A 27,795-nucleotide genomic window follows, 5' to 3' on the forward strand; every position below is an offset into this window, starting at 1 on the left:
CTTGAAATGAAATGGTGTCTGCACACAGAGGGAGGGATCCATTGGCTTAAATGAAGTCCAGGTATCATCCAGCGGTAGTACCCATGTGATGTGATCCAAAGGATATAAAAGCATATTATCAAGCTGCACACCAATATTAACTACAGGGTAAATAACTGTGTGGTGTCCTGACCATGGGATCAAAGTACAGATAGAGCATCCTTGTGGTGTACAGATTGGAACACTCACTGTCCACCAATCAAGGTGCGCTATAGCAAAATCAGGTACTAGCCATCTGGACCAGAGACAGGGGCCAGTGGCCAAACTTAGCTGTGATTAGAATTTCTTTTAGGATAGTAATAAGCTCGATCTGTACTTGATCACAGGCCATAGCCCAGGAAATATTTTTTCCCAACCTATATTCCTCATGTGCTAAGGTCACAATTTTATGTTCTATAATGGGTGAAATAAGAGCAAATGTGTCTACCATTACATTGGATAATTTAGAGGAAGCTTCATTAATAATGTGCTGTGAGGTGAACCCATCAGAAGCATGTTGAGAGGTGGATCCCATCTTATTGCGTAGTACCTCTACATCAATTGTATTAAGAGCACCTAGTGCAGTTCCTGTGCCACCTAGAATAGTGTCCAATAATTCACGTTTATTTCTACGTTGCGTGGTTTGGGCGGTACCTGACTGCATGTCAAACCAAGTATTCAGCATATGTATGTGGTTAGCAACAAATTGCGAGCAATTTGGGTATCTATGATTAACTAAAAACAATTTTGGAAATAAATGCCAAGTAAGAAAATGGTATTCTACATCATATAAAACATCATGTGGTGCATCATATTTAACCTGAAAGGGCTTTCCTTCCTGAAACATATTGATATCAGAAAGGTAGAGTACAGGAGGGGCTGAGGTGGGAGGAGGGGGAATAGTAGGAAAGCAAGATACATCAAAATAGAAAGACGTCTCAGTAATGTGTTGTTGGTTACTCTGGACCCATGTATACGAAATCTTCCAGTTACCGCTATCCTGACAGGAGATATTATACAGAATCAAGGCAGGGGGCCCTAGAAAGTACTTCTCTGGGGGTGCTATTAGTTCCTGTGTTCTTTCTAAAGAAGTGGGGACAGGAGGTGCCCACTTTACTTGGGTGATGTTTACTGAGTAGAACACTGGCTTGTCCTGTACAGAACAAAAACTTAAGATGACAAGGTCGGTTCCTTCAAGAAAAGGTGGGGGTATTTCTTGATAGCGATATACCCCATCTGTGGATTTTGCCCAACCGATTGTGCATATTCGAATGATAGTTCCTGTAATGATACTTGGGTAAAGGAGAGCATATACAAGAGTAAAAGGGAACCGTGCCATCCTAAAACTAACTCTAAACTTAAACAAATTAACTAGTACTTACTATTGATAGAATGCAAGAAGCAAAATAATTTCTACTACGTATTTACATAAATATTGTACTGCTGTTCTATAGATAGGGCTCATCAACTATGCAGCAGGAGTGAATAATATAGTTACCAATCTCTTGTGACTTTTCCTCATGCAATACAGCTGTCCGTGCTGTCTTCAAAGCAGCTGTCTGTGCTGTCTTCAGGTGAAATCTGAAAACAGAGACTGATAAACACGTTACCCATATGGTTTCAACTGAGTGATGTGTTTCCAGCATTGCTGGTTGTCAGGCATGAGAATTTGGTAAAGGCTTGGGCCTAGGGTATCTGTTATTAAATGTGGTCCATCCCATTTTGCTGTCCCAAAGGGAAGATTAGGTCTGGGGTTCAGGAGCATGACTTTGCTCCCGACCTTGAAGGGCCTTAAGTCAGAACCTTTTGCATATATTTCCTGCAAATAATTCCTAGACTTTTCTGTGTTAGCCAGCACAGTAGTCTGTATTTCTTTCAGATGTTCTTGCAGGGATTTCATCCACTCATTAGCCAGAATTACTGTCTGGTCCTCTGGAAGGAAAGGAAACAACAGATTTTCCCACCGTGGCATTGGCCTCCCCATTAAGGCTTCATAAGGTGCAAAACCTGTGGACTTACAAACATTAGCTCTGATACGCATAAGGACCAAAGGGAGTACCTGATCCCAGTTTTTTCCAGTCAGATTCAGCATAGGGCTGAGATGGGCCTTAATGGTCTGATTCATTCTTTCTATCTGTCCTGCTGCCTGGGGGTGGTATGGGATGTGTAATTGCTGTTCAATGCCTAGGAACTCAAACAATTCTTTGATAAGCTGGGAAACAAAAGCAGGGCCATTGTCGGAGTCAATGGTTTTTGGGATTCCCCATCTTGCAAAAAATTGCATAGTTAGAATTTCCGCTGTGGTCCTGGCTGTCTGATCTGGTACTGGGAATGCTTCGACCCAATGTGAAAATGAATCAACCACAGTCAGTAAAAATCTGTTTTTCCTAGCAGTTAAGGGAAGAGGACCCACATGATCTATGTGGACTCTCTCAAATGGACCACGTGGCGGTGCTCTCATCAACTGTCCCTTTTTCTTTTTGGGCTGTCTCCCAAAGGAGGCACAGATGAGACAGAGGAAACGTGATCCTGTATGTCATGTTTCATTTCTGGCCACCATACCAACATATCTAAGATAGACAGCATTTCATCTTCTTTGGGGTGTCCCATGGGACCTGCACCATGAACCCAATGCATCCAGTCTTTACCTCGAGCTCTGGGGATAGCTATAACTAAGCCTGCCTCTCTTTTGACACATAGAATGTCTTTCTGTATAATGAGTGTGATAAAGGGTGTGTGCTGGTATATGTTATCAGAGGTATCTTGTATTAACTTCCTCAGATTGGAGAGTTCAGGGTCATTTTTCTGCAGGGCTATGAAATAGTCCGGAGGTACCACATGATCGTAATCTGTGGAACGGGTAGCAATGGCTACCATACGAGTCTGTTCATACCAGGGCCATACAGGGCCTACATGACATGCTTCTTTGGCTAGCGAGTCAGCTAATGTGTTGCCCTTTACCAAAGGACCTTTCTTTCTGTGAGCTTTCACTTTAATTAAGTGTACTCTCTGAAACTTCTCACTCAATTCCTGTGCCATAGCCCACAATGATGAATGTTTTACAGGTGAACTGTCAGTTGATTTAAAGTTATTAGCTAGCCACCACGGTAACAATGCAACAGCACTTCTAAAAACATAATCAGAGTCTAAAATGATCTGCATTTCTGAGTGGGATTCATGGTATTGCTGCAGACATGCTACAAAAGCAGCCAGTTCACAGTACTGTGCCGAAGCAGAACCACATGAATACTGTCTCTGCAGAATCACTTGGTTAGCAGGGTCTAGTTGTAACATTGCAAAACCTGCTAATCGCCTGCCTCCCTCACACTGGCTACTGCCATCAATATATACGGTAGGAAGAAAAGGAGAGATTTTGTCCACTACTAGTTCTTTAAAGATCATGTGATTAGGGGCACTGGGGGAGGACTGACACTCATGTGGTTGCCCCTCCAGTAGGATTCCTGCAACCTGAACATTAGGCTGTTTCAGAAGTTCAAACTTTACATTCTGTGCCTGCAACATCAATGTCCACTGGACTATTCTCTCAGTCCTAATCTTGCTGCATGCTAACTTACCCTCCACAATGAATTTAAGTGGGTTATGGTGGCTGCATATGTATGTAGTTTGAGCCCCAATGATGTAGGTAAATTTCTGCATGGCAGCATATGCAGCCAGTGTATGCTTTTCACAGAGACCCATTTTGAGTTCTGGAGAAGTGAGAATTCTGGAAAAGAAAGCAATTGGACGATCCATTGCACCTAAGCGCTGTGTTAATGCTGCACCTACACTATTGTCCCCAACAACAGGATAAAGGAAAAAATTTGTGTGTGATCTGGGTTGGCAAGGACAGGAGCTGAGGTTAAAATGCGCTTAAGCTTGGTGACAGCATCTGTATGCTCCTCTTCCCACACATAGTCTTTACTTTTCAGCAGGGAGTAGAGTGGGGCTGCTACCTCAGCATAATTATGCATGAATTCACGGCAGAACCCTGTGAGCCCTAGAAATGACTGGAGTGATTTCTGATCTGTAGGAAGTGGCAAATTCTGTATCAGTTCTACCCTCTGAGAATCCACAGACTTACCATCCTGGCCAATGGATACTCCCAGAAAGGAGACTTGTGGTTTGCATAGCTGAGCCTTGGTAGGATTAACTTTAAGGCCAGCTTCTAAGAGAGCTGTTAGAACCTCCCTTACATGTACCCAGTGTGCAGACTCATTCTCAGACTGAATCAAAATGTCATCAACATATTGCATCACATTTTCTCGGCATGATATGCGTGCCAGGACATTGTACATATATTTATGAAAAACTGCTGGTGAATTTTTATATCTCTAGGGTAGAACTGTCCATGCATATTGTTTATTCTGCCATTGAAATGCTGTTTTATACTGGCATTCAGTGGCTAAGGGCAGACTCCAAAAGCCATTAGAAATGTCCAAGACAGAGAAAAATTTGCATTTGGGGTTCAATTTAGAAATCATTTCAGGGTAAGAGGCAACCACCGGTGCTACAGATTTGGAGACCTGATTTAGGGCCCGGAAGTCTATAGTAAGCCTGAATGAGCCCCCTGGTTTGACCACTGGCCATGCTGTAGAATTGCAGGTGGAAGAGATAGGTCTGATCAGACCCCTCTCCTCTAGTACCTGTACAATCTGAGTTACTTGTTCTATGGCTTGATGAGGTACTGGATATTGCTTTTGTGGTGGGGGGTCATCACCCTCTAACAGAATTTCAGTTTGCATTCTCCCACAATCTAGTTTGTCTTGTGCCCAAACTGGAATATCTGCCACCTCTGAGGGAATTCCACTAAGGTCATGTAGCTGCCTTAGTGCATTGAGTAGCTAATTGCATGGGAATGACCTCATGAACTAAAGTTTTAGAAGCATTTGGGCTTCCTGTACCTTGCCACAATGTAAGGTTAGCCATATCGACAACCAGGTCTAACTGGTTGAGGACATCAATTCCCAGTATTTCTTTGTCTGTACTCACTATAGTGGGGGCAGTAATTTCTAAAATGTTCTGGCTCTGTTCATTTTGAACCGGGATGCCCCATTTCACAGGGATAGCAACACATTTAGAAGCTGTGTCATTTATACCCTGAATCTCATACATTTCTACATTTTTCTGATCTCCAGTAGGAGGCGCTCTGCTTGTAAAACTGATTCCAGCCCCTGTATCAATCAAAGTGAATTTATCCTGACCCTCTATGGTAGTATTAACATTGGGGCGGCCGCAAGTGTCCAAAATCAAAGGTGCCACATACCTCAAGCTGAATTCTGAGTCTGACTTCTTTCCCTCATCCTGCGTCTCCAAAAGTGAGTCCACAGGTAAGCGAAAGGAGTTTGGCTGGGCTGTGAAGGCCTGAGTCACCTTGGCATTCGGACACAGAGAGTCAGGACATCCCTATGCACTAGCACTGTTGTTCCTAGCTGTTAAATCACTTTTCACCCTGTCCAATTCTATCTGCATTGTGTGACGATCCTGTTCCCATTTCCTTTTCTCTTTTTCTAATTTTTCCTTTTGGTCTCTGAGTTCATGGAAGGGAATGTAAGTGGAGGAATTTCTGTAACTACTTCTGACATGCCCTCTATTTCCTGTGTGTGGTGTTTTCTTGTATTGGGGTGCTCCCTCAGCACGCCACCTTCTAGCTTCTGAAACTGAAATAATTTGAGCTGGCTGGGTCTTCCACACAGACCCAATCCTGAGCAGTAAAGTGTCAAAAGGCGTAGTTTTAGGGTCCTCCGAGAACAACAGAAGGTGTTTAGTAATCTCGGGAGATAATAATTCTAATAGGAATTCTTTATGTTCTCTCTGGCCATAATCTGAGGAAATGGGCCAATGTTCATGTTCGTTAAGTACTGCATTGATTACCCACACTCTATATGCAAACTGCTCTGGTGTATCACTTGGCAGGGGTGAAAGAGTTCTAAGTACTTGCAAAGAGGTGCAGCGAAATAGTTGTTCGATGCCCATCTTTACAAATTGGTATGGATGAACAAGAGATCCAAATTTATAATAATGTGGACCCAGGGCGAGGTGCATAAGCTTATCAAAATCTGCATTGTTCCTTTTGTATTTCCCTAGACCCCAGTGAATCAGTATGTCAATAGCCCATTTGCACCATTCATTTATGTTAAAAGGCATAGGGCCCACTTTCTCCACTATTCTTTCAATGTCACTGTCTTTCATATGTCCCTGCAGCACTACAGTTACTGGAGCTGTGTCACTTATAGGGGTACTATTGGTATTGCTCTGGCCTGGTAATGAATTTTCCTCACTTTCGTTTGTCGGTTCTTCTTCCTGTTCTACATCTGTAGCTAGTTTACCCTTTCTCTGACCTGCTACAAAAACGGTTTTCTGACTACATGGATTATATGGTGATGGTGGCACAGGTGCAGACGGCAGAATAGCCTGTCCCTGTGAGGCACATTTTGACTTTAAATACTTTAATTCTGCCTTGGCCTCTTCTAATTGTTCATTTACAGTTAAAAAGGAATTTGTGGCCTGAACAATTTGGGTTCTTAGCATGGATATATTAATTTGTGCCTCATCTAAGTCTTTGGACAGCTGATGGCACTGAGTGTTCAAGTCAGTATTATCTTGTCTTAGGCTAATAAGTCCTCTACAGAGGCCTTGAATGAAAAGGCATTTTTTTAAATCTGTTTTCTTTCTAAACTCCTGAGAAAGAGAAACCATTTGTTTCTGAATATCGTGCCATGTGTTTTCTGGAAAATTACCCTCATATGGACCCCCTTTCTTGTCAAAATATTTGTGTACAATATCTGTGAGTTCTTGAAAATCAAAAGGGTTCATATTTGAGGCTGCAGAAGTCTGCCTTGGTTCGTGGGCAGAGAGAATGGGCTTCTAAATGTCCCTGTCTGTGTGTAGCTTTTGAGATTGAAATGCTCCCACTTATGAAGGAGGGAGACTTTAATTAATAGGTAGAAAATCGAGGTAAAGCGTGTTAGGCAAGAGTCATTGGCATAAAATAATACACTTATGCCCACACTTGCCCACACTGGTTAGTACCTGAAATTTACAGGCAGAAGTTTAGCAGGAAAAAATATAAGAAGTCTGTTAGAAGAGCAGAGGTGTCAGCTGCCAGTTCCAGTCCAGTGTGCACTGGGCCTTTCACCAGGGCAGAGACTGACAAGAAATAGAATTAAAAGCACAAGGTAACAAAAGTAAAAGTTATACGGATGCGGGGTGTCTTAATTGAGTGACTGTTTTCACTTTGAACCCTGCTTTTCTTCAGAGCAGCTCAAATATTCTTACATGCAACACCCTAGCAAGCATATAATAGCAAATCATACAATGCAAACTGGCACAGGTAGACTACAAAGACTTTTGATAGTAAAATCTCACCAAATATAAAACCCAAAATATTACTGAAACTTTTCACAATTGTGTCATCCAGTCTAAAACAATTTAAGGGTTCCAAAAGGACTTTTGATTTCTATCTCACTCTGTCTATCAATCAAAAATAGAAATAAAATCTCACCAAGTATAAAACCCCACAATATTACTGGAACTTTTCAACAGTGTGTCATCCAGTCTAACGTATAATCAATCTAAGGGTTTTGCAAGGACTTTTGATTTCTATATCACTCTGTCTATACATAATCCTATTGCACAGTGCATAAAAGGAGGAGAAAAAAAAAAACTTGAATTCTACTTACCCAAATGAAATCATCAGGAAGGACCGAGACAAAGCCCCCAAAATGTAAGTTTAATAAAATGTAAGGATGGTCGCACCCTCACAATGTTAGGTTGGAGGGGTTATGTTTGATATGGCCTTACAATCCGCGGTCCCGAGTTCAATACCTTCACAGAAGTTTCATTAGGGATAGAATCAAATAAGAAGCACAGCCAGGGGTGATTATATAAAGAATATATTATAGAAATAGTCTTACAGAAAAGTAATATTTATAAGCATTACAATTAAGCAGAGAGCATTACACTTAAGCAGAGAGCAAAGCAGTCTCACTGCCTTACAGAGTCCAGAAGGAAGCGTGAAGTTTCAGGGAAAGGCAGAGAGAAAGAGAAAAGGGGGATGGTCTAAGCTTCGTGTTCCATAGATAAAGGGAAGGATAGACAGAGAGAGGGAGAGCCAAGAGAGAACCAGAGTGCCAAGCCAAGAGCCAAGAGATAGCTAGATAGAAAGAGAGAGCTTGATAGCTCCATAGAAAAAGAGATATCTTGATAGAGCAGAGAGCAGGCTTTTATACCTTGGAATCTTATTCTGACTAGAGAAAATATTGTATCTCCCAGTATCTTTCTGTTTAGAACTTGCAAACTGTTTGAGACAATGGTCAATTTAATTGACAAAGGAGAGTGTGACATCTGCAAGCATGGTGATGGGATTAAGTCTCTGGCTCGATCTGTGCACCATTGTCCTAAGCACCCTCTTAATCAGACATTAACACCTTTTAGATAGTCATGATTCAATCAGGGAAACTTAAAACATATCAGGGATACTTAACACAGTCTCCCTGCACTAAGGGTCTATCTGCCTTCCCATGCCAGGGTCAGATTGATATAATTTCCCATAAGCCTCTAGGCTGACATCCAGTTCCCATGGATAATCCAGATTGCTTTAGTCTTACGGCATGGCTATTTGAGTTCACAGCCTTAACCTGCAAGGGTCATTCAGAGGTAGTCCTTGCTACTCTCCTTCAAGCAAAGAAGCAATCAATATTTGCAGTCTATGCTAAGGCCTGGAAGGCTTTCCAGCTCTGGGTGCTCCAAAGATCAGGTTGAGCCTTTCACTGCACCAATTCCTGGCATTCTTTCAACCCGGTTTAGAAAAGGGCCTAGCAGTGGTGCCTCTCAAGGCACCTAGACCTTGAGAGATGCCACTGCTAGGTCCTTTTCTAATCCAGCCTCTTGTGCATCTGGCTTGAGGGGGGAAAACAATTTCTGGCATCTCACCCTGATGTGACTGGGTTCTTAAAGGGAGCACTCAGGTTGCGTCCTCCCATATGCCAACCTTTTCCATAATGGACTCTTAATATCATTCTGAAGGGTCTGTCTAAGCCTCCATACGATATGAACCTCTCCTTGAGGCATTTCTTCTAAACCTCACAGTGAAACAGTATGGCTGGTGGCAATAGCCTCTGCAAGATGGATATCAGAATTGCAAGCTCTTTCTTGCAGAGATTGGTACCTTCTTTCCTACCAAAGGTTGTGTCAGCTTTTCTCGTCAACCAAGAGGTTCGTGTACCCACTTTTTATCCTACAGGTTCAAACAAGCAAGATGAGATATTGCAAAGGTTAGATGTGCAAAGAGTTCTACTTTACTACCTAGAAAGGACAAATGAGGCTCGCCTTTCTGACCATCTTTTTGTGCTAGTCAGTCCAGATTAGGCAAACCAGCTTCCAAGGCTTCTTTTGCCAGATAGATTTGCTTGGCAATTTTGTCAGCCTACATTGGCAGTGGCAAACAGCTGCCCATTTCTGTCAAAGCTGATTCAACCAGAAGTGTGGCACCTTCATGGGCAGAGACCTGAGTACTTTTGCCTGTAGAGATCTGTGGAGCAGCTACTTGGTCAACTCTCCATACCTTTACAAAGTTGTACAGAGTGGACGTGGTGGCTCAAGAGGACACTGCTTTTGGGTCTTCAATCTTGCAGGCAGGCTCTTCTGTCCCTTCTTAGATATCTGGCACTGCTTTGGTATGTCACCTAATGCCACTCTTGTGTATATGTAACAGAATGAAAGATTAGGTGCTTACCTGGATAATCTTGTTTCTATTAATATACACAGGAGTCTGTACAGCCCAACCTGTGCTTTCTGTAATTTGCCTGCTTTCTGCCTTGGACAACTCTATGGTCCGGAACTGGTGGAGTTCTCCTGTCAGTCGGATGAACATGTATGATTAACTTACATATAAAGTACTGAGTTATTGAGCATTGTCGTTCCTTATGTGTTAGTGCTGGTTGCACACTGCAGGTTGGTCCATTAATACACCTATATTGCAAGTTCATGCTAATATTTGTTCTTTTTCATGAGTTACAGAGCAGAGCAGAACAGAAATGTATGTTATTTCCAGGGAAGTTCCCCGTGCCCCTCCTGTTATAGTAGAGCTTGATTGCTTTGGTACAAACTGAAGAGGGAGCTATACTCCACTGGTGACAGGGGAGGAGCTGAAATATGTAATTGACACCCTTCTGCAAGTGGTTTGAGGGCACGGGTTGATCACCCAATGTATGAACTTCTGTGTATATTAACAGAAACAAGATTATCCAGTTAAGAACCTAATCTTTCATTAATATATCTCTTGTACCTGAATGTACACTGCTTTGATAGCTTTTGGTCTTTTAGGGGATCAATTATTTAATAGGAAATTAAATCATTAAAATACCGGACAAGGAAAAGCTATTCTTCAGGTTCTGAAAACTTTACAAGCCTGTCCTACTCGCAGATATCTCCAAAGATAAATGAGCCCTACCCTCATAGTTTTCTAAAAGTTAGTTGTCTCCCCCCCCCCCCCCAATATTCAGCCACTGGCAGACAGTGCTATTAATGCCTGCTGCAAGTGTCAAACTCAGATATTCAATAACGGGCCATATCTGGTCACTAGCATTGAATACCTGCTTCTTTATTATTTATTTATTTTTTTTTTTTAAAGCTGGCTAGCGCATGCCTAGTTAACTTGATATTCAGAGTTAACTGGCCATTCATTAACGCATAAAGATAGGACAGCAAATTATGCGGTCCTGGTTATATGCTAATACTGGACAATTAGCTCTAAATATCGGGAGCTAACTGGACTCTGCCCCTGGAATAGCCCTGACACAGCTTGCTTGCAGTTCAGTGCTAACTGGTCATTTTCAGTGAAGATAACTGGTTAAGTGCAGCTGAATATGACTGGATAGCTAGATAAGCGAGTTAACTGGTTGGCGGCCTTTCCCAGATGGTTAACTTTCTTTGAATATTAACCAGAGTGTGTATGATTGCAGTAGCAGCAAGCTGTTTGACACCTTCTCTCCTTTCTTCTTCAGGATGCTGATGCCACAGGGAAACGTAGGGTGGACAATGGCGAGGATGCTGCAGTGCGCTGGAAGCTGACTGATGAGCCAGTGCTGAACAAACCCAAGAAGCTCCCAGAAGAGACCCAAGGGCCAAAACGCAAAAAGGAGAGGGATCTGAGCAGTGATCCAGAGGGACCTAAAAAAAAAGTAAGAACCCCATCCTGGGTTTTCCAGAGGCAAACTGGGAATGCACTGGGACTCATGAGACAGACTAGAAAATTGCATTTGTCTTAAAGTAAATTGATGCTCTCCTTGCTGGAGAAAAAGCGACTCTAAAGAAAACCTAGCTGTTAGATGAGGGAATATGGAATTAGGTTCATTATTACATTACATTACATTACAGATTTCTATTCCGCCATTGCCTTGTGGTTCAAGGCGGATTACAAAAGAATTACAAAAAAGGTATTACATGAAGAAGATATCTGGTAATTTTTAGAGTAGATACGGAGTAGATGAGGTTGCTTTGAGGAATCGGGAAGGTATTAGGGAGTGGTATTAGGAAGTGGGAAAGAGCTAGCGGTATTAAGTCGTTTGCAGGAATTTTTTGAAGAGTAGAGTTTTTATTGCTTTTCTGAATGTTTTGTAGTCTGGCGTCATAATTAGTAGATTGGAGATTTGCTTGTCAAGTTTTGCTGCTTGTGTGACTAGGAGGCCATCATATAGTTTTTTCTGTTTGACTTCTTTGATTGCAGGGTACGTAAATGGAATATGGGTTATCCTATGTCTAGTTGATGTAGTTTGGATGAGACGGTTGTTCAGGTAGATTGTTCAGGTAGATCAGGTAGGTATGTTGAGACAGTAAAAGCTGCTTTTTCAGTGGCAGGGCCAATGATGTGGAATTCCCTGCCAGAGAATAACTACAGACCAGTGAGTCTGACCTCGGTACCGGAAAAGATGGTAGAGGCGCTGATAAAGGACCGCATCATTGCTCACCTTGACGGACATGGGCTGATGAGGACTAGTCAGCATGGTTTCAGCAAAGACAGATTGTGTTTGACGAATTTGCTGCACTTCTTTGAGGGAGTAAACAAGCAGATAGACAAGGGCGACCCCGTCGACATTGTATATCTGGATTTTCAGAAGGCGTTTGACAAGGTTCCACATGAATGACTACTTTGGAAAATTGCGAGCCATGGAATCGAGGGTGAAATACTCACGTGGATTAAAAACTGGCTGGAGCATAAGAAACAGAGAGTGGGGGTAAATGGACAATATTTGGACTGGAAGAGCATCACCAGTGGAGTGCCGCAGGGCTCGGTGCTTGGACACGTGCCCTTCAACATCTTTATAAATGACCTGGGCATTGGTACGACGACTGAGGTGATTAAATTTGCGGACAATACGAAGTTATTCAGAGTAGTGAGGACATGAGGGGATTGTGAAGATATGCAACGTGACATAACCAAGCTCGAAAAATGGGTATCGACATGGCAAATGAGGTTCAAAGTGGATAAGTGTAAAGTGATGCATGTAGGTAACAAAAATCTCATGCAAGAATACAAGATGTCCAGGGCGGTACTTGGAGAGACCTCCCAGGAAAGAGACTTGGGAGTTCTGATCGACAAGTCGATGAAGCCGTCTGAGCAATGTGCGCTGGTGGCGAAAAGGGCTAACAGAATGCTAGGAATGATAAAGAAGGGGATCACAAACAGATCGGAGAAGGTTATCATGCCGCTGTACCGGGCCATGGTTCACCCTCACCTGGAGTACTGCGTCCAGCACTGGTCGCCGTACTTGAAGAAGGACATGGTACTACTCGAAAGGGTCCAGAGAAGAGCGACTAAAATGGTTAAGAGGCTGGAGGAGTTGCCGTACAGTGAGAGATTGGAGAAACTGGGCCGCTTCTCCCTTGAAAAGAGGAGACTAAGAGGGGACATGATTGAAACGTTCAAGATACTGAAGGGAATAGACTTAGTAGATAAAAACAGATTGTTCACCCTCTCCAAGGTAGGAAGAACGAGAGGGCACTCTCTAAAGCTGAAAGGGAATAGATTCAGAACAAACATAAGGAAGTTCTTCTTCACCCAGAGAGTGGTAGAAAACGCCCTCCAGAGATTCAAGACAAAGTTGGACATGTTCCTGCTAAACTGGAAGGTACGCAGGTAAGGCTGGACTCATTTAGAGCACTGGTCTTTGACCTGAGGGCCGCCACGTGAGCGGACTGCTGAGCAGGATGGACCACCGGTCTGACCCAGCAGCAGCAATTCTTATGCTTTTATGACATATTGAGGTTTAGAAAATTGTTAAAAACATATTTATTTGTTCAGGTGTTTTATTGAATTGAGGTTTATTCTTTCTTCAGAGAAGGTTTTGTCTGATACTGTGAATTTGATGGAGTAAGGGGAGACTTTTTTAAAGGTTTTTCCTTCTGCAAGCAAATTTTTGTTTACTGTTTGATTTATTGTTTTAATTGATTATGTATTTATGTAAACTGCCTAGGTCTTAGGCTGTTAACAAATATTTTAAATAAATTATAAACCAGACCTTGACAAATTTTCATTAAATCTAGGAACTAGTAGCTGAGACTTCTCGCACTTCTCTTTTCACTCCTCCAGCATAAGTCCTCAGTGAATTGGGAGGGAGGAGGGAGGGTAGAAATCCCTCTCAGATCTTTTAGAAACTGATTTAGTAAGGTTCTTTTCTGGTCTGGGCAATGAAACTTTAATAAATCAGCCCCTTAAAGTGTCTCGGCTAATCGCTTGTAGAAGCCAGCGGTCTCCCTTCCCAAAGCATGCTGTCAGCTCTGTAAAAGTACTGCTTTAACAGTTAAAGCAAAATGACAATTGTCTCTCATAAATTACATGGTGTGAGTCCCCGCTAGTCTCTCCTCTCATTCCCTACCCTCACCCCCACTCCAGGCCTTCACCCAGTCTTTCTTTCTCACTTATATTCTTATACATGTCAGTCCCAGACAACTATTATGCTTTGGAATCTGTCATCTATTCTCCCTGCCTTTCTATAAGCTGCCTCAGAAAAAAATCACCTTTCACTTCTGCATTGCAGTTGGCTCTCTATGCTTGAGCCATGCACTACAGGAAATTTGGCCTGGTCTCATGGCTTCAAGTCCTGTGAAAATTGAAACCATGAGACTTTCTGCACCACTTAAGCTGCACCATGGTTTGGAAATGAGATGCACTGTTTCTGAGACAGCTCTGCAAAAGAAAAATATTTGGGGCCATGAAATCCTGTGCACTAAGATGCAATGTCTTGGTGCCATGATGACCTGGCACCCAGTAGAGTTTTCTCTTGATATTTGCTTGACTCTGAATGTCTCCTAAGGATCTTATGTAGTTTGCTCCTTTTTTATTTATATCTTCAGGGTTCCACAACTCCCTTCATTTTCCTTTGTTCCCCACATCTCCAGACATGAAAGAGGGATCCCGGCATATGTCTATGTTAGTTTCTGACATGTTGCTTGTCTCTTCTTTCAACAGTTAAAAGGAGGCAGGGGCAGGCATCTGAAGAAGGTGAGTGAAAAGATGCTATGTGGTTTTACATTCTAATTTCTCATTATTCATTTCTCAGTGGTGCTTGCTGTAACCTTGGATTGTTTGTGAAGCTTACAATGTTGCTGATTGACACTATGTAGAGGGAGCATAGCCTTCGGGACAGATAGGGAAGTTCTAAGTACCTGTATTTTATTGTAAACCGCTTAGATCTGTAATATGCTTAAGCAGTATATCAAATGTTAATAAAACATAAACATATTGTTGAATGAACACAGTATGAGGACCCACTTTTCTTCATTCTGTATACACGCGTTACATGTATTGGTGTAATGTCTGTATTGGATTTTCTGATGATCAGAAAAGTAGTGTCTCCCAGTTGATTCAGGCTTGTTTTGGCAGGAGCAGCTAAATAAGAAGAACTTTTTAGACATGCGTACAAATCAGGATCAAATAAAATTCAGAATGATAAGAGAGAAATGTGATTCTTGCATTAGCAGTTTGCTTAAGAAGAGAAATTCATTGTGCTGGTGTGACTGTTGCTTAAACCAAACACAGGACATCTGAATAATTGAACTCCTACATGCTTCTGTCTTTCTCCTTCCCTTCCAGAAACCAAATGCTCCTGAGGAACAGAGTGAGACAGTAGTCCCTTCAGAGGAGACCCCACAGCGAGAGAAGCTTGAGCGTTTCAAGCAGATGTGTCAGTTGCTAGAAAGAGTTCGTGGTCCCTGCAGCTCCACCTCCAGCTCCGATTCAGACTCTGACACAGATTCTCAAGGTTCAGACCCCAGCAGTGAGGCGGCTTCAGGCTGCCCTTCCCCAGCACTGGGTTTCAGTGAGAGCGAGGAGGAAGGGGAGGAAGAAGAGGGCCGCAATGGTGGCTCAGAGGCTCGCAATGGGAAGCAGAGGGCCTGGGGAGGCTCACAAGAGAAGGAGAACAAATGGCATGCAGGAGGGAAAGGCTGCAGGAGAACCTTGAGGGCCAGTGGACAGCCAGGGCTGCGGGTAATAGCTAAAGCACAGTTTTTGAGCCGACCCCCAGCTCCCTCTCCATCAAAACCACCACAGCTGGAGAGACACGTGGTAAAACCTCCCCCACACAGCCCTGAACCAGACTCCCTGCCACTGGATGGTGGCTCGCAGCATGTCATGCAGAGGCACGTTTGGCTTGCTGTCTTCCGCCACCTTAGCCATCGGGAGTTATGTGTCTGCATGAGGGTGTGCCGGACCTGGAGCCGCTGGTAAGGAATGGGGTGAAGGAGAGGGGTACAGGATGGGAAATCACAAGAAAGAAGGGGAGCTGGAGAATGTCATGTTATGAAACTCAGATGCAGGAATCATTCTGAAGGATGCTGGAATAAAATTATGGTTAGGCTGCGATTATCCTGCATGAAACTTGGGGATAGGCTGATATTATTTGCACAGTGCTAGTATTAGGTTACTTTAAGCTTGCCAAATGCTGGAATGAGACTGATGTTAGCCTCTGGGTTACCTAGGTTATGTTTTTTGTTTTTGTTTTTTTTAAAGTAAGGGTTCGTGTTGGGTAGCCTGTAGGTTTATTGGTATAATTTTCCAAATCCACATAAGCAGGCTTCTATAAATGTACTCAACATGGACATAATGCCACTTCACTTTTACCTTCTAGAAGAGAAGGAGGTCTTAGGGCAGGATTGCAACAACACACACTAACTGCTAGTTCTTTCAGGTGCTCCATCTACAATCTAACATCCATTTTGAGTGCAAAAGGAACATGACCAGTGGGTTATTCACCTCTACCCGTGAGTTTTTGCCAGAAGGAATCATCTACAACTTTTCAGCTCTTCCTCTTTGTGTCAGTGGGCAGTCCCCATCTCCTCAGTTTTTCCTTCTGCAAGCAAATTAAAAAGTACCTTTTTTTTTTTTTTTTTTTTGCTCTGCAACTGATTTATTATTTTTGGGTTTTAATCCAAAGTATGGGAGAAGATACAGACTGTAGTTCAGAAAGCTGTAGCAGGGGAGGGGACAGGCAACCTTTCGCAGGGCACCTACCTAGCTGGCCTGCACTAAAGATATCTTAGGGCGCATCACCTGGGAGTTCAGCTCGTCCCAATTTATCAGGCGCTTGAGTGCAGACTGAGTGGCTCTGTGTTAGTCTAGAGGGCTGTAGCAGGTGCTGGTTGCATCCACTCCCAAAGACACATGAGGAGCTAGTGAGGTTGAAGGCTTCAGGTTCTCAGAGCCTGTCTTAAATCAGGCCAAAGAAACAAGCTTCTGGAAGATCTTCTATGCTTGTCTGAGGCAGGAATCTTCTCCTTTGTTCTGCTGCAATGTGGAAAAGTACTGGGATGTAGGGGGGTCAGATTCAATTAATTTTGCTCCTGCAAAATGAATCTTCAGATCTAGAGGATTCCAGATAGCAAGTGGGCACTACTAGCCAAGAGACTTGGCAACCCATGACCAAGCAGAGGACCCGATGGTGTACAAGCTTTTAAAATTGGCAGACTTAAATGGAGTTCAATTGGGAACTGTCTCAGGCTTCCATGACTCAAATTTCTTTTATGAGCAGTTTTAAGACTCAGTCCATATTTTTTTCCCTCAGCATCCATGATGCTGACAGAGCAGTGGCCATCTGAGTGATCCTTGAAGTTTTCCAGAGCCCGGACAAAATTGTACCCGATGGCTCCTGAGTTCCAACAGTCATTTGTGCCACCTAAGGTGGATTGCTGATAGCACAAGTTACGAAGTGTACGTCACTTCCTAGAGAAGGTGGAGTAATTCTAAAGGATTCACAGGATTGCAGAGTGGGCTTATTCCTCAAAACGACAGCTTAAAGCATTAGCTTTGGGTCTGAAAGCAGTAGCGGCGGCTTCCTTTGTGGTGTGCACCTGCCATAAGATACTGCATCAGGTTTTGGCTTCAGAGAAGAGGGAATACCCCCAGATGGTACCTTCAGGGGCTGATTATGTAACAGATGCTCTATATGACGTTCAGGATCACGAGCAAAATGTCTGCTTATTCTATCTCTACCTGCAGAATGCTCTGGATCAGACAATGGGCAGGAGATTCTGCTTCTAAAACTACTTTGATCAGGTTTCCTTTCAAAGAACAAATGCACTTTGGCAAAGAGTTGGATGACCTTATGGCCTGTGTGGCAGATCATCATCCTAAGTTATTGCCATACAGTAAACCACATGCCCTAATGGGGGTCAAGTTATGGTTCCTTTCGTGGCTACAGGCGGTCTCGCCAGGCTTCTCTGCTCGGAGATCATTTTGCGGATTTAGACAGAGGTTTGGGGGCTCCAGAAGAGCTCAGGTTTCTACCCAACAGCCACTTCTAAGAAGTCCCAGTGATGCCAGGCCAAAGCTCAAACTCCCCGTATAGGAGGGAGACTCTCGGACCGAGTCCAGAGGGCCTGGTCAAAGATTTGTTCAGACAAATGGGTGCTGGACATTATTCGAGAGAGCTACAGACTCAAATTTAGAATGCACTGTTATCCTGCTGGTCTCCATAGTCTGATTTATTCCGGATGCCATTGACCGGGATAGTGGAAGCACGTCAAAGTTTGTGTTAGCTTCTGGCGGAGACACTGTCCAAGACACTGTCCTCTCTGCATTTCCTTTTGGTTGATACTAATGACAGATGCCGGTCTCTATGATTGGGGACATCATTGTGAGGGCCTGGTTCAGGGCCGATGCTATCATCTCAGAGACAATAGTCAACAAAAAGAGTGGAACTGAGAGCCATTCATCTAGCGCTGCAGTCATTTGAAAAGATTCTGGAAGGTAAAATGGTCAGCGTTTTGTTTGACAATGCCACAGAGATGGCATGCATCAACAGACAGGGAGACATCAAGAGTGTTCAATTGAAGCTAGAGGCTCAGTTGTTGTTTCACTGGGCAGAATCCCACCTACAAATCATTTGGGTGGCACATGTAGCAGGAGTGGACAATGTGCAAGTAGACTTTTTCAGTCACCAAGCTCTGGATCTATAGGAGTGGTCTTAGTCCCAGAGTGCTTTCAACGAACTTGTAAAGTGCTGGGGTAGGCCGAAGTTCGATCTAATAGCGTCAGCAGTCAGTAAGAAGGCTTCTTATTACTTCAGCAGCAAAGTAGATCTGGAAAGCGCAGGCATAAATGCCTTGGTACAACCATGACCAATAAAGGAACTGTTGTACGTATTTCCCCTGTGACCATTTTTAGGCTGGATTATTTGAAGAATAGTGACCCACTAAGGCGTGGTGATTCTCGTGCACCAGATTGGCCACGATACCCATGGTGCACAGATTTAGTTTGGCTACAGCAGGATAAATGCCTCATTCTGCCATTGTTCCCAGGGCTGTTTTCGCAGGGTACAATTGCTCTGGAGAATCCAGAATGCTTTGGGCTTATAGCAGGGTGTTTGAATGCACAGCCCCAAAGAAGAAAGGATATTTGGAGGGGGTTATAGCTCCCCTTCTACGTTCTAAGAAGCTGGCTATGGTCACAGCATATGCTAAGGCTTGGAAAACTTTTCAGCACCAGTGTGCGGAATAGAAGGTGGAGCCTTTTAGGGCTCCAATTTACACAATCCTATCATTTCTTCAGGATGATCTCAAAAAGAGCCTGGTGGTTGACCTCCTCGAGATAGAGGTGGCAAGCGCCTCATGTCTTAGAGCATGAGTGGAGAAAGGCTCCTCATCCTCATGTGCCCAGGTTTCAGAAGGGAGTGTTGCATTTGCATTCTCCCATGCGACAACCATTTCCAATATGGAATCTTAACATTATGCTACAGACTCTCAGTAGGGCCCTTTACGAGTGTATCACTGATGAATCTGACAGTTTTCCTTGTAGCTATCGCTTCAACCAGAAGGGTTTTTAGAACTTCAGGTTCTATCATGTAGAGAGCCATTCCTCAGATTTACAGAGGTAGGTATGTTGTTGCTATGCACAGTGCCTTTCTTTCTGTCAAAGGTGGTGGTGGTGGTCCATGTCAAGTAGAAAAAGCAGTGAAGGAAGACTCTGGTGCTCAATGTTTTTTATTGATATGTCGTGACTTGACACGATTGTGTTTTGGCCCAACCGGGCCTGCCTCAGGAGTCTTATTAGAATGATGTAATATCTAATATCTTCCTAAAAATGACACAAATCTCTCTCTTACAACATAGCAATTGGCTCTACAAGCCAGCGCAGCAATTCGTATTGGAAAAGCTTGGCCCCTTAACTGAAACTGCACTTTCCTCCATGGGAGGCTATATCACGACATATCAATAAAAACCATTGAGCACCAGAGTCTTCCTTCGCTGTTTTTTCTACTTTCCAAGTTTTGGGAAATAACAATCTCCTGTTTTCTTGTGGGTGGTCCATGTCATTCTGAAAGTCTGACTGCCTGTCTTCAGGCTGCAGGTATAAAAAAAAAAAAGGACAAAATTTTGGAGTTACTAGACATGAGGAGAATTAATCTCCGTTATCTCGAGGTGACAAATGATTTATGTCTTTTAGATCATCTTTTTATGCTCATCAGTGCTGGCAGACTGGGAAAGCCAGCATATAAGGCTTCTATTTCCAGATGGATCTGCAAGTCTATTTTGTCTGTGAATGAAAAAATCTTCAGGACCCATTCCAAGTGGGAGCTTTCTATACATATGTTTAACATACTGGCCAAAAACTGAAAAATTTGCTCCCAGGGTGAAACCACTACCTGACAAGACCAAAAAAAGTGTAGATATGTACTCTCAAGGTCCACACACATGGGGCATGCTTTCGAACCAGTCACCCTCTCTCTATATGCTTGCCTTGGATACATATATAGTCTATACAAAACTTAAAATATAGCTCCTGCAACCCACACCATCCATTTACCACTTGTATGCCAAACACACAGAGAAATCATCAACATCCATATCCACAAGCAAGTTCTGCTTCCATTTTTGAACTGTGGTTGTGAAAGCACCTCTTTTACTGTCTCTGTTTAAATATTTTTAAAGCCAAGTTATCAACCTCATTCTGAGGCATTTTTTAATTACAGTGCCATCAAAGCTGTCTCCCCTCACATAATTTCTGTTCTCCATAGTAGTGCATCTGTAAATGCCCCCCCAAAACCTCTCTATTCCCAGGAATTACAGGCTGGTAAGTCTGACTTCTGTGGTAAGCAAATTAATGGAAGAAACACTTTTAAAACAGAGAATGGTCAAGTTTCTGGAATCCGGTGGATTGCAGGACCAGGGGCAATATGGATTCATAAGAACATAAGAATTGCTGCTGCTGGATTCACTAGAGATAGGTCTTGTCAGACAAATCTGATCAATTTCTTTTACTGGGAGATCAGAGAATTGGATAGAGGGAATGTGCTAGATGTGGTGTACTTAGATTTTAGTAAAGCTTTTGACAGTGTTCTACACAGATGTCTAATAAATAAACTGAGTGCCCTCGGGATGGGCCACAAAGTGCAGGGTCAGGAACTGGTTGAGTAGAAGACAACAGAGGGTAGTGATCAATGGAGATCGCTCTGATGAAAGGGATGTTACCAGTGGTGTGCCTCAAGGTTCTATTCTAGGTCCTGTTCTTTTTAACATTTTTATAAGCGATATTGCTGAAGGGCTGTCAGGTAAGATTGCCTCTTTGCAGATGATATAAAAATCTGCAATAGAGTGCATACGCTGGATGGTGTGAATAACATGAAGAAAGACCTAGCAAAGCTTGAAGAATGGTCTGAAATTTGGCAGCTAAAATGTATTGCTAAGAAATGCAAGGTCATGCATTTGGGCTGCAAAACCCGAAGGAAAGGTACAGTTTAGGGGGTGAAGAACTTATGTGGACAACAAAAGAGTGGGACTTGGATGTGATTGTATGTGATGATGTTAAGGTGGCCAAACAGGTTGAAAAGGTGATGGCGAAAGCTAGAAGGATACTAGGGTGCATAGAAAAAGGTATGGCCAGTAGGAAAAAAGGAGGTATTGATGCCCTTATATAAGACTCTGGTGAGACCTCATTTAGAATATTGTGTACAATTCTGGCTACTTCACCTTCAAAAAGATATCAAAAGGATGGAGTCGGTTACTAAAATGGTGCATGGTCTTCGCCATAAGGCATATGGGGACAGACTTAAAAATCTCAATATGTATACTTTGGAGGAAAGGCAGGAGAGGGGGGAGATATGATAGAGATGTTTAAATAAAAAAAATTACAAAAAATGTCACTCACCAGCAATGGGCTACCTCTCTAAGATCCAACATTGAAATATGGGCTACCTCTCTAAGATCCAACATTGAAATTAAAAAACAGATGGAGAAAAAGCCTCAAAAACGTTTTTAGCGTGCAGCAATCATTAATGATTACAGTTGGCATTCTTTTCCTTTTCATGGGCAAAAAACTCACACCCGCAGCACAATGTAAAAAGATCTAAAAGGGGAAAACCCCACTACCGTGCACAGTATTTTTAATTCTTTTTTATATATTTACATTTTTTAATTCATTTTTATAATAAGTTTTTATGTAAAAACTTGTAAAACTTTTTATATATAAATATATGAAATATAAAGTTCAAAATACAAAATCGCTGAAGAAGGAAGCAAAATATTTAGCTCTGGCACCAGAGGACATAACTGGAAAGGAACCACCGGTACAGACTTCTTCTTCCTCTTTTTCCAACAGCAAACATAAGCCTCTCACAGTACACAGCCAAGTCTACGACAGAGCCAAAACCTCCAACAAGCACTTGTTTCACCAACACATTTGGTTTCTTCAGGGATTCTCAAAAAAGCTTCCAACAGCTACAAAATTCTCCTTATGAAATTCTCCAAACAGCTTCCAACAGCCAGAATGTTTCACACCAACCCATGATAAGAAAAAGAATTCCAGCTGTGAATCATCAATGATTGTTGCATGCTAAAAACGTTTTTGAGGCTTTTTTTCCACCTGTTTTTGAATTTCAATGTTGGATCTTAGAGAGGTAGCCTACTGCTTGAGTGACATTTTTTTGTTATTTTTTGGTTTTACTGTCACTACTTTTTTGATCTTGAGAGATGTTTAAATACCTACATGGCATAAATGTGCATGAGTCAAGTCTCTTTCATTTGAAAAGAAGCTCTGGAATGAGAGGGCATAGGATGAAGTGAGAACTGAATATGGCAACACAGATTGGTTTTTAATAAAATGTGTTGGGCAAGGATGCATCTTATCACCTTACCTGTTCAACCTGTACAGTGAAACCATCTTCAGAAAAGTAAATTTGGAAGAAGAGAGTGTTGGTTTTAAAGTTGGTGGCAGAAATATAAACAACCTGCGTTATGCAGATGATACAACACTCATCACCAGCAGCAAAGAAGACATGCTGTATCTACTGAGAAAAGTCAAAGCCAAAAGTCATAACATAGGATTAAAACTGAACATAAACAAGACGAAGATCATGAACACGGAAAATGATGAAGATTTTGAGCTTGAAGGTGATAGAATAGAAGTGGTAAAGGATTTCAACTTCCTGGGGTCCTTTTGTAAACAAAGAAGCAAATAGCAGGGAGGAAATATTCATCAGAATAGCACTTGGTCATTTTTCAATGAAAGCTCTCAACAAAGTATTCAAGGCAAGGCGGTAACACTCCAAATGAAGATCAGACTTGTCCACGCACTCATTTTCTCAGTGGTCGGATACGGATGAGAAAACTGGCCACTACAGAACCAAGACAGAAAGATGATTGATTCATTTATGCTTTGTTGCTAGAGAAGGATTTTAGGCATGATAAGGAGGCAAGAGTATCGAGCTTAGCCTCCCCTTTGGTCTCTAGGGCTGAGGATCCTCAGTGGGGGGAGGCTGTCTACCAAGAAAAAATCCCTCCGGAGCCCCAGAATAGCAGTGTACCTAAACTTAAGAGCATGGAAGCTGTAGAGCCCAAGAGATGGAGTGGAGTTAATTAAAGGGGACTCGGTGGTGTCTAGTAAAGCCTTTTCTCCTGAATTTGTTAATTTTGTTGTGGAGAGCTTATTTAAATAGACGAGACACTCTTATGAGGTCTGGCAGCAAGCCAGGGGTCACGTAATGGGGCTTGGGCTTCCAGAGCGCATCAGGGTAATTGGCAGTTGCTGACCAGGAACCTGTGGACCTTTCTGACAGGGACTCAGAGGACAAAAGATCAGTCTGTATGCCCTTGCTGTCACAGAGTGAGTCTTCCCTGCTGGGAGATATAGGGTCGCAAACAGGAGCAAGTATGCAGGATTGGTGGCCCTCGAGCAGGAGAAGGATCTCACAGTATACTGGCTATTCAAGCCTTCGGCACTATTAGAGCTCATTACTGACTCCCTGCAGAAGTTACAGTTAGACTCCCAACAGGCCATATTGAGGTGGAAGAAGACATCTTTTTCCTCACAGGACCTATGACTACAAGAGGGCATCCGTTTAAAATCAAGGGTGGGAGATTTCATGGTGACATCAGGAAGTATTTCTTCACCGAAAGGGTGGTTGATCGTTGGAATGATCTTCCACTTCAGGTAGTTGAGGCCAACAACGTGCTCGATTTTAAGAAAAAACGGGACAAACATGTGGGGGTCACTTCGAGGGAGTGTTTAGGGGGGAGGGTTATTCGAGTGGGCAGACTTGTTGGGCTGATGGCCCTTTTCTGCCATCATACTCTGTTTCTATGTCCCTTTCAATCATTGTTCTGTCCTGAGAGCACAGCCCACGTCTTTTCCCTGGCATCCTGATATGAGTGTTTTAGTCACAGAGCACGGGGATGATCCTGAGGGCTCTTTAAAGGTAGCCAAAACAATGTCTAGGGTATATCCTATGGTGCAGGGTGTTAATAAATGTTCACTCAGCCTAAGGTGGATTCCTTGGTTGCTCAGGTAACCAAGAGCACATCCCTGTTGAGTGAGAGAGGCGTAGTATTAAAGGATACATAGGATCACAGAACAGATGTGGTCCTAAAAAGGCAGTTGAAGCTTTGGCGTTAGGGATCAAAGTAGCTGCAGCAGCCTTTTTTTTGTCACATGCTTGTCATACCAAGATATAGGAGCTCACCGTGGCAGAGGACAAACCTTTGCCTCAGCTTATGCTAGCAGGGGTGGATTATGTAGCCGATGCTTTCTATGACATCACCAGAGTCTCAGCTTATTCCATTCAGCCTGCAAAATGGTCTGGAGCAGGCAGTGGGTGGGAGATTTCACTTCCAAGGATACTCTCAGCAGATTCCTTTTCAAGGGACAGATGTTGTTCAGAAAGGGTCTGGATGATCTGATGGCCAGTATGACAAATTGCCAGTCAAAATTCCTTGCCAGACAGCAAACCTGTAGAGGTTCTGGGTGGTCTAGTTTTTTGTTATTCCAGGCACTTTCAACAGGTACTCAGGAAGAGTCTCATCTCCTAGATCCTTTCAGGGATTAAGACAGATTCACAGGATCTAGGCAAGGCCAAGCCTCCAGTCCTCGACCCTCTTCAGTCTCCAAGAAGGTACAGTTGTGCCAGGGTCATAGTCTTCCATGGAGGAAGGCTCTTGGTGTATGTGGAGGTCTGGGAGCAGATCTTGTTAGACCGCTGGGTGCTGGTGATCATTTGAGGAGGGTACAAGCTTGAGTTTGCCCATCCCCTTACAGACTGGTTTGTAGATTCCATGGTGGGGCACCCAGAAAAGTCGTGCAGAGTCTTGGCGACTGTACAGAGACAAATTCAGACCATAGTGCCAGTGCCACCAGAAGGATTGGGCCTGAGCAGATATTCCATATACTTCATAGTTCTCAAGAAAAGCTCAGAAGATTGGAAACCCATTCTGGATCTTACACATTTCAATGAGGCCCTGAAGGTTCTGTGCTTTTGTATGGAAACCGTGCAGGTAGTCATCACAGCGATTGCTCTGGGGAAATTTCTAGCTTCCCTAGACTTGATGGAAGCCTACCTGCACATTTCCATATTTCTGGTACATAGGAGATTCTTGAGATTTCATGTGCTGAAGAAACATCAGTTCACCAAGGTGATGGTTGTGGTAGCAGTGTATCTCTGCAAGGCAAGATTGCAAGTGCATCCATATCTGGATGACTGGCTGATCAGAGCTCCATCATTATTGGAAGGGGAACAAGCAGTATCACAAGTGGTCCAAGTCTTGCAGAGCCTGGGCTGAATAGTGAATTTTTGAAAGAGCGAACTGGTTCCGCCCCAATCCCTGGATTATCTGGGAGTAGTATTCAACACAGCAGAAGGGCGGGTCTATCTTCTAGAGGCATGCAGACAAAAGTTCTATACTCAGTAATGGATATGATGACTAAACCAGCTCCGTCTGCGTGACACTATCATCAAGTACTAGGCTCCATGGAACCCACTAAAGATGTAGTCCCTTGAGTGAAGGTTCACAAGTATCCTCTCCAGAATGTACAACTGTCTCAGTGTTTCCCACAAAAAGACTCCCTTCAAATGTCTCTCCTATGGACTCTGGAATCCCGCCGTAGTACAAGTTGGTTGCTCCATCCATAGTCGTTATTACAGGGCATGCCTTTATGGGTGATTCTTACAATGGATGCCAGCCTGTTCAGCTAGGAAGACCATTGCAATGGATGCCTAGTCCAGAGGTGGTGGTTGACCTCCCAAAGAAAATGGTCCATCAGCAGACTGGAGCTTTGGGCTAATCGATTGACATTACAGAAGCTAGAGAAGAGTCTAGAAAGACAGATGGTCAGTCTTCTTGGACAATGCTACAGTAGTGGACTATGTCAATCGCCAAGGAGGCACCAAAGAGTGTGCAGTTGAGCCTGGGAGCCCAGTTATTGTTCCAGTGGGCAAAGTTACACTTACAGGCAATCTCTGTAGCGCATGTAGCGAGAGTGTACAATGTCCAGGCCGATTACTTCAGCAGGCAGAATGGACATTATCTGCTGCAGCGTTCCAATCCATCGTTCTTCGATGGGGTTAGCCAACTTTCGATCTGATGGCTACAGCAAGAAACCAGAAGGCAGACTGCTTCTTCAGTCAAGGATCTGAGCCTGGAAGTAAGGATATGAATGTCCTAGTCCAGCTGTGAAGATCCAATGTTCCACAGGAAAAGGAGCAATCCAAAGAAAAACAAGCTGTGGAAAACGCAAGGTTCTTGACTTTCCTTTTATTTCTTCAAAAATGTTTTCAAATAAATAAATCTTTGTCCACATAGACCATATACAAAGGTAAAACGGACCTGACACGGGCCGTGTTTCGGCTGACAAGAGAAGACAGAAAGGACAGCGATCGCCATGGGGGACTCCATCATCAGACAAGTCAACAGCCACATAACGGGAGGAAGACAGGATCAGCTGGTGACCTGCCTACTGGGAGCCAAGATATAGTGAGCCGCATCGACAGGATCATCGACAGCATGGTAGAGGAAGATACGGCGGTGGTGATCCATGTGGGGACAAACAACCTGAGCAACAGGAACTACAGCAGGGAAGTACTGAAGGACCAGTTCCGGATGCTAGGAAGGAAGCTGAAGACCAGAATGTTGAGGGTAGCATACTCGGAGATCCTTCCAGTATCCAGGATCGATGAGAAGAGGCAGATGGAGCTGCAAGCAGTCAACACGTGGATGAGGTGCTGGTGTGAGGAAGATGGATTCCACTTTGTGTGCAACTGGACGACGTTCTGGGGGAAGAGCAAGCTATACAGGAAGGATAGACTTCACCTCAGTGGAGATGGAACGAGGCTACTTGCAAGCAAAATCAAGCGGGAAATTGAGAAGTTTTTAAACTAGGAAGAAGGGGAAGCCGACAGTCGGTCGACCAAGAGTTGATGGTTCGGGAAACGGTATATCCAGAGCATACCGTGCAGGAAGATTGCGGGGAAGATTCACCGGATCATAGACAAGGCAGAAATCCTGATGGATCGAAAGGGACATAAGAGGGAAGGAAATGCAAGAAAGTAACAGGCAGCAAAATCAAGTGTATGTACATGAACGCAAGGAACCTAAAAAATAAGTTGGGGGAATTGGAAGCTATGGCACAAAAAGATAACCTTGACATCATTGGCATCAAGGAAACATGGTGGACTGAGGAAAACGTCTGGGACACTGTTCTACCGGGATATAAGCTATACTGCAGAGACAGAGTGGGTCAAAAAGGTGGAGGTATTGCCCTATATGTCAAAGAGGGAATTGAGTCCACCGGAGAGAACACGCTGGAAATGAAAAATAAGGTAGAGTCTCTATGGGCCAATATTCCAGGAACAAATGGAACGGAAACGAAGATCGGTATCTACTACCGACCCCAAAGAAACTGATGGAGAAATGACGGACGAGATTAAACACAACGCAGTTATTATGGGCGACTTCAATTATCCGTGGATAGACTGGAACCTAGCCACCTCCAGCTGCAGTAGAGAGACCAAGTTCCTG

General features: G+C 43.4%; 1 protein-coding gene across 8 annotated transcripts in view; it reads left to right on the forward strand.

The window, feature by feature from the left end:
- Nucleotides 1-27,795, forward strand: part of FBXL19 (F-box and leucine rich repeat protein 19) — a 192,920-nt gene that overhangs the window by 122,979 nt on the left and 42,146 nt on the right. For all 8 annotated transcript variants that reach the window (XM_033945294.1, XM_033945289.1, XM_033945287.1 and 5 more), the window contains 3 exons: nucleotides 11,022-11,198; nucleotides 14,486-14,518; nucleotides 15,110-15,741. In XM_033945294.1, coding sequence (XP_033801185.1) covers nucleotides 11,022-11,198; nucleotides 14,486-14,518; nucleotides 15,110-15,741 — 842 coding nt within the window. The remainder of the gene's footprint in view (nucleotides 1-11,021; nucleotides 11,199-14,485; nucleotides 14,519-15,109; nucleotides 15,742-27,795) is intronic.

This window comes from Geotrypetes seraphini, chromosome 5 (genome assembly GCF_902459505.1).
Source record: "Geotrypetes seraphini chromosome 5, aGeoSer1.1, whole genome shotgun sequence".
In the NCBI taxonomy this organism is placed as follows: Eukaryota; Metazoa; Chordata; class Amphibia; order Gymnophiona; family Dermophiidae; genus Geotrypetes; species Geotrypetes seraphini.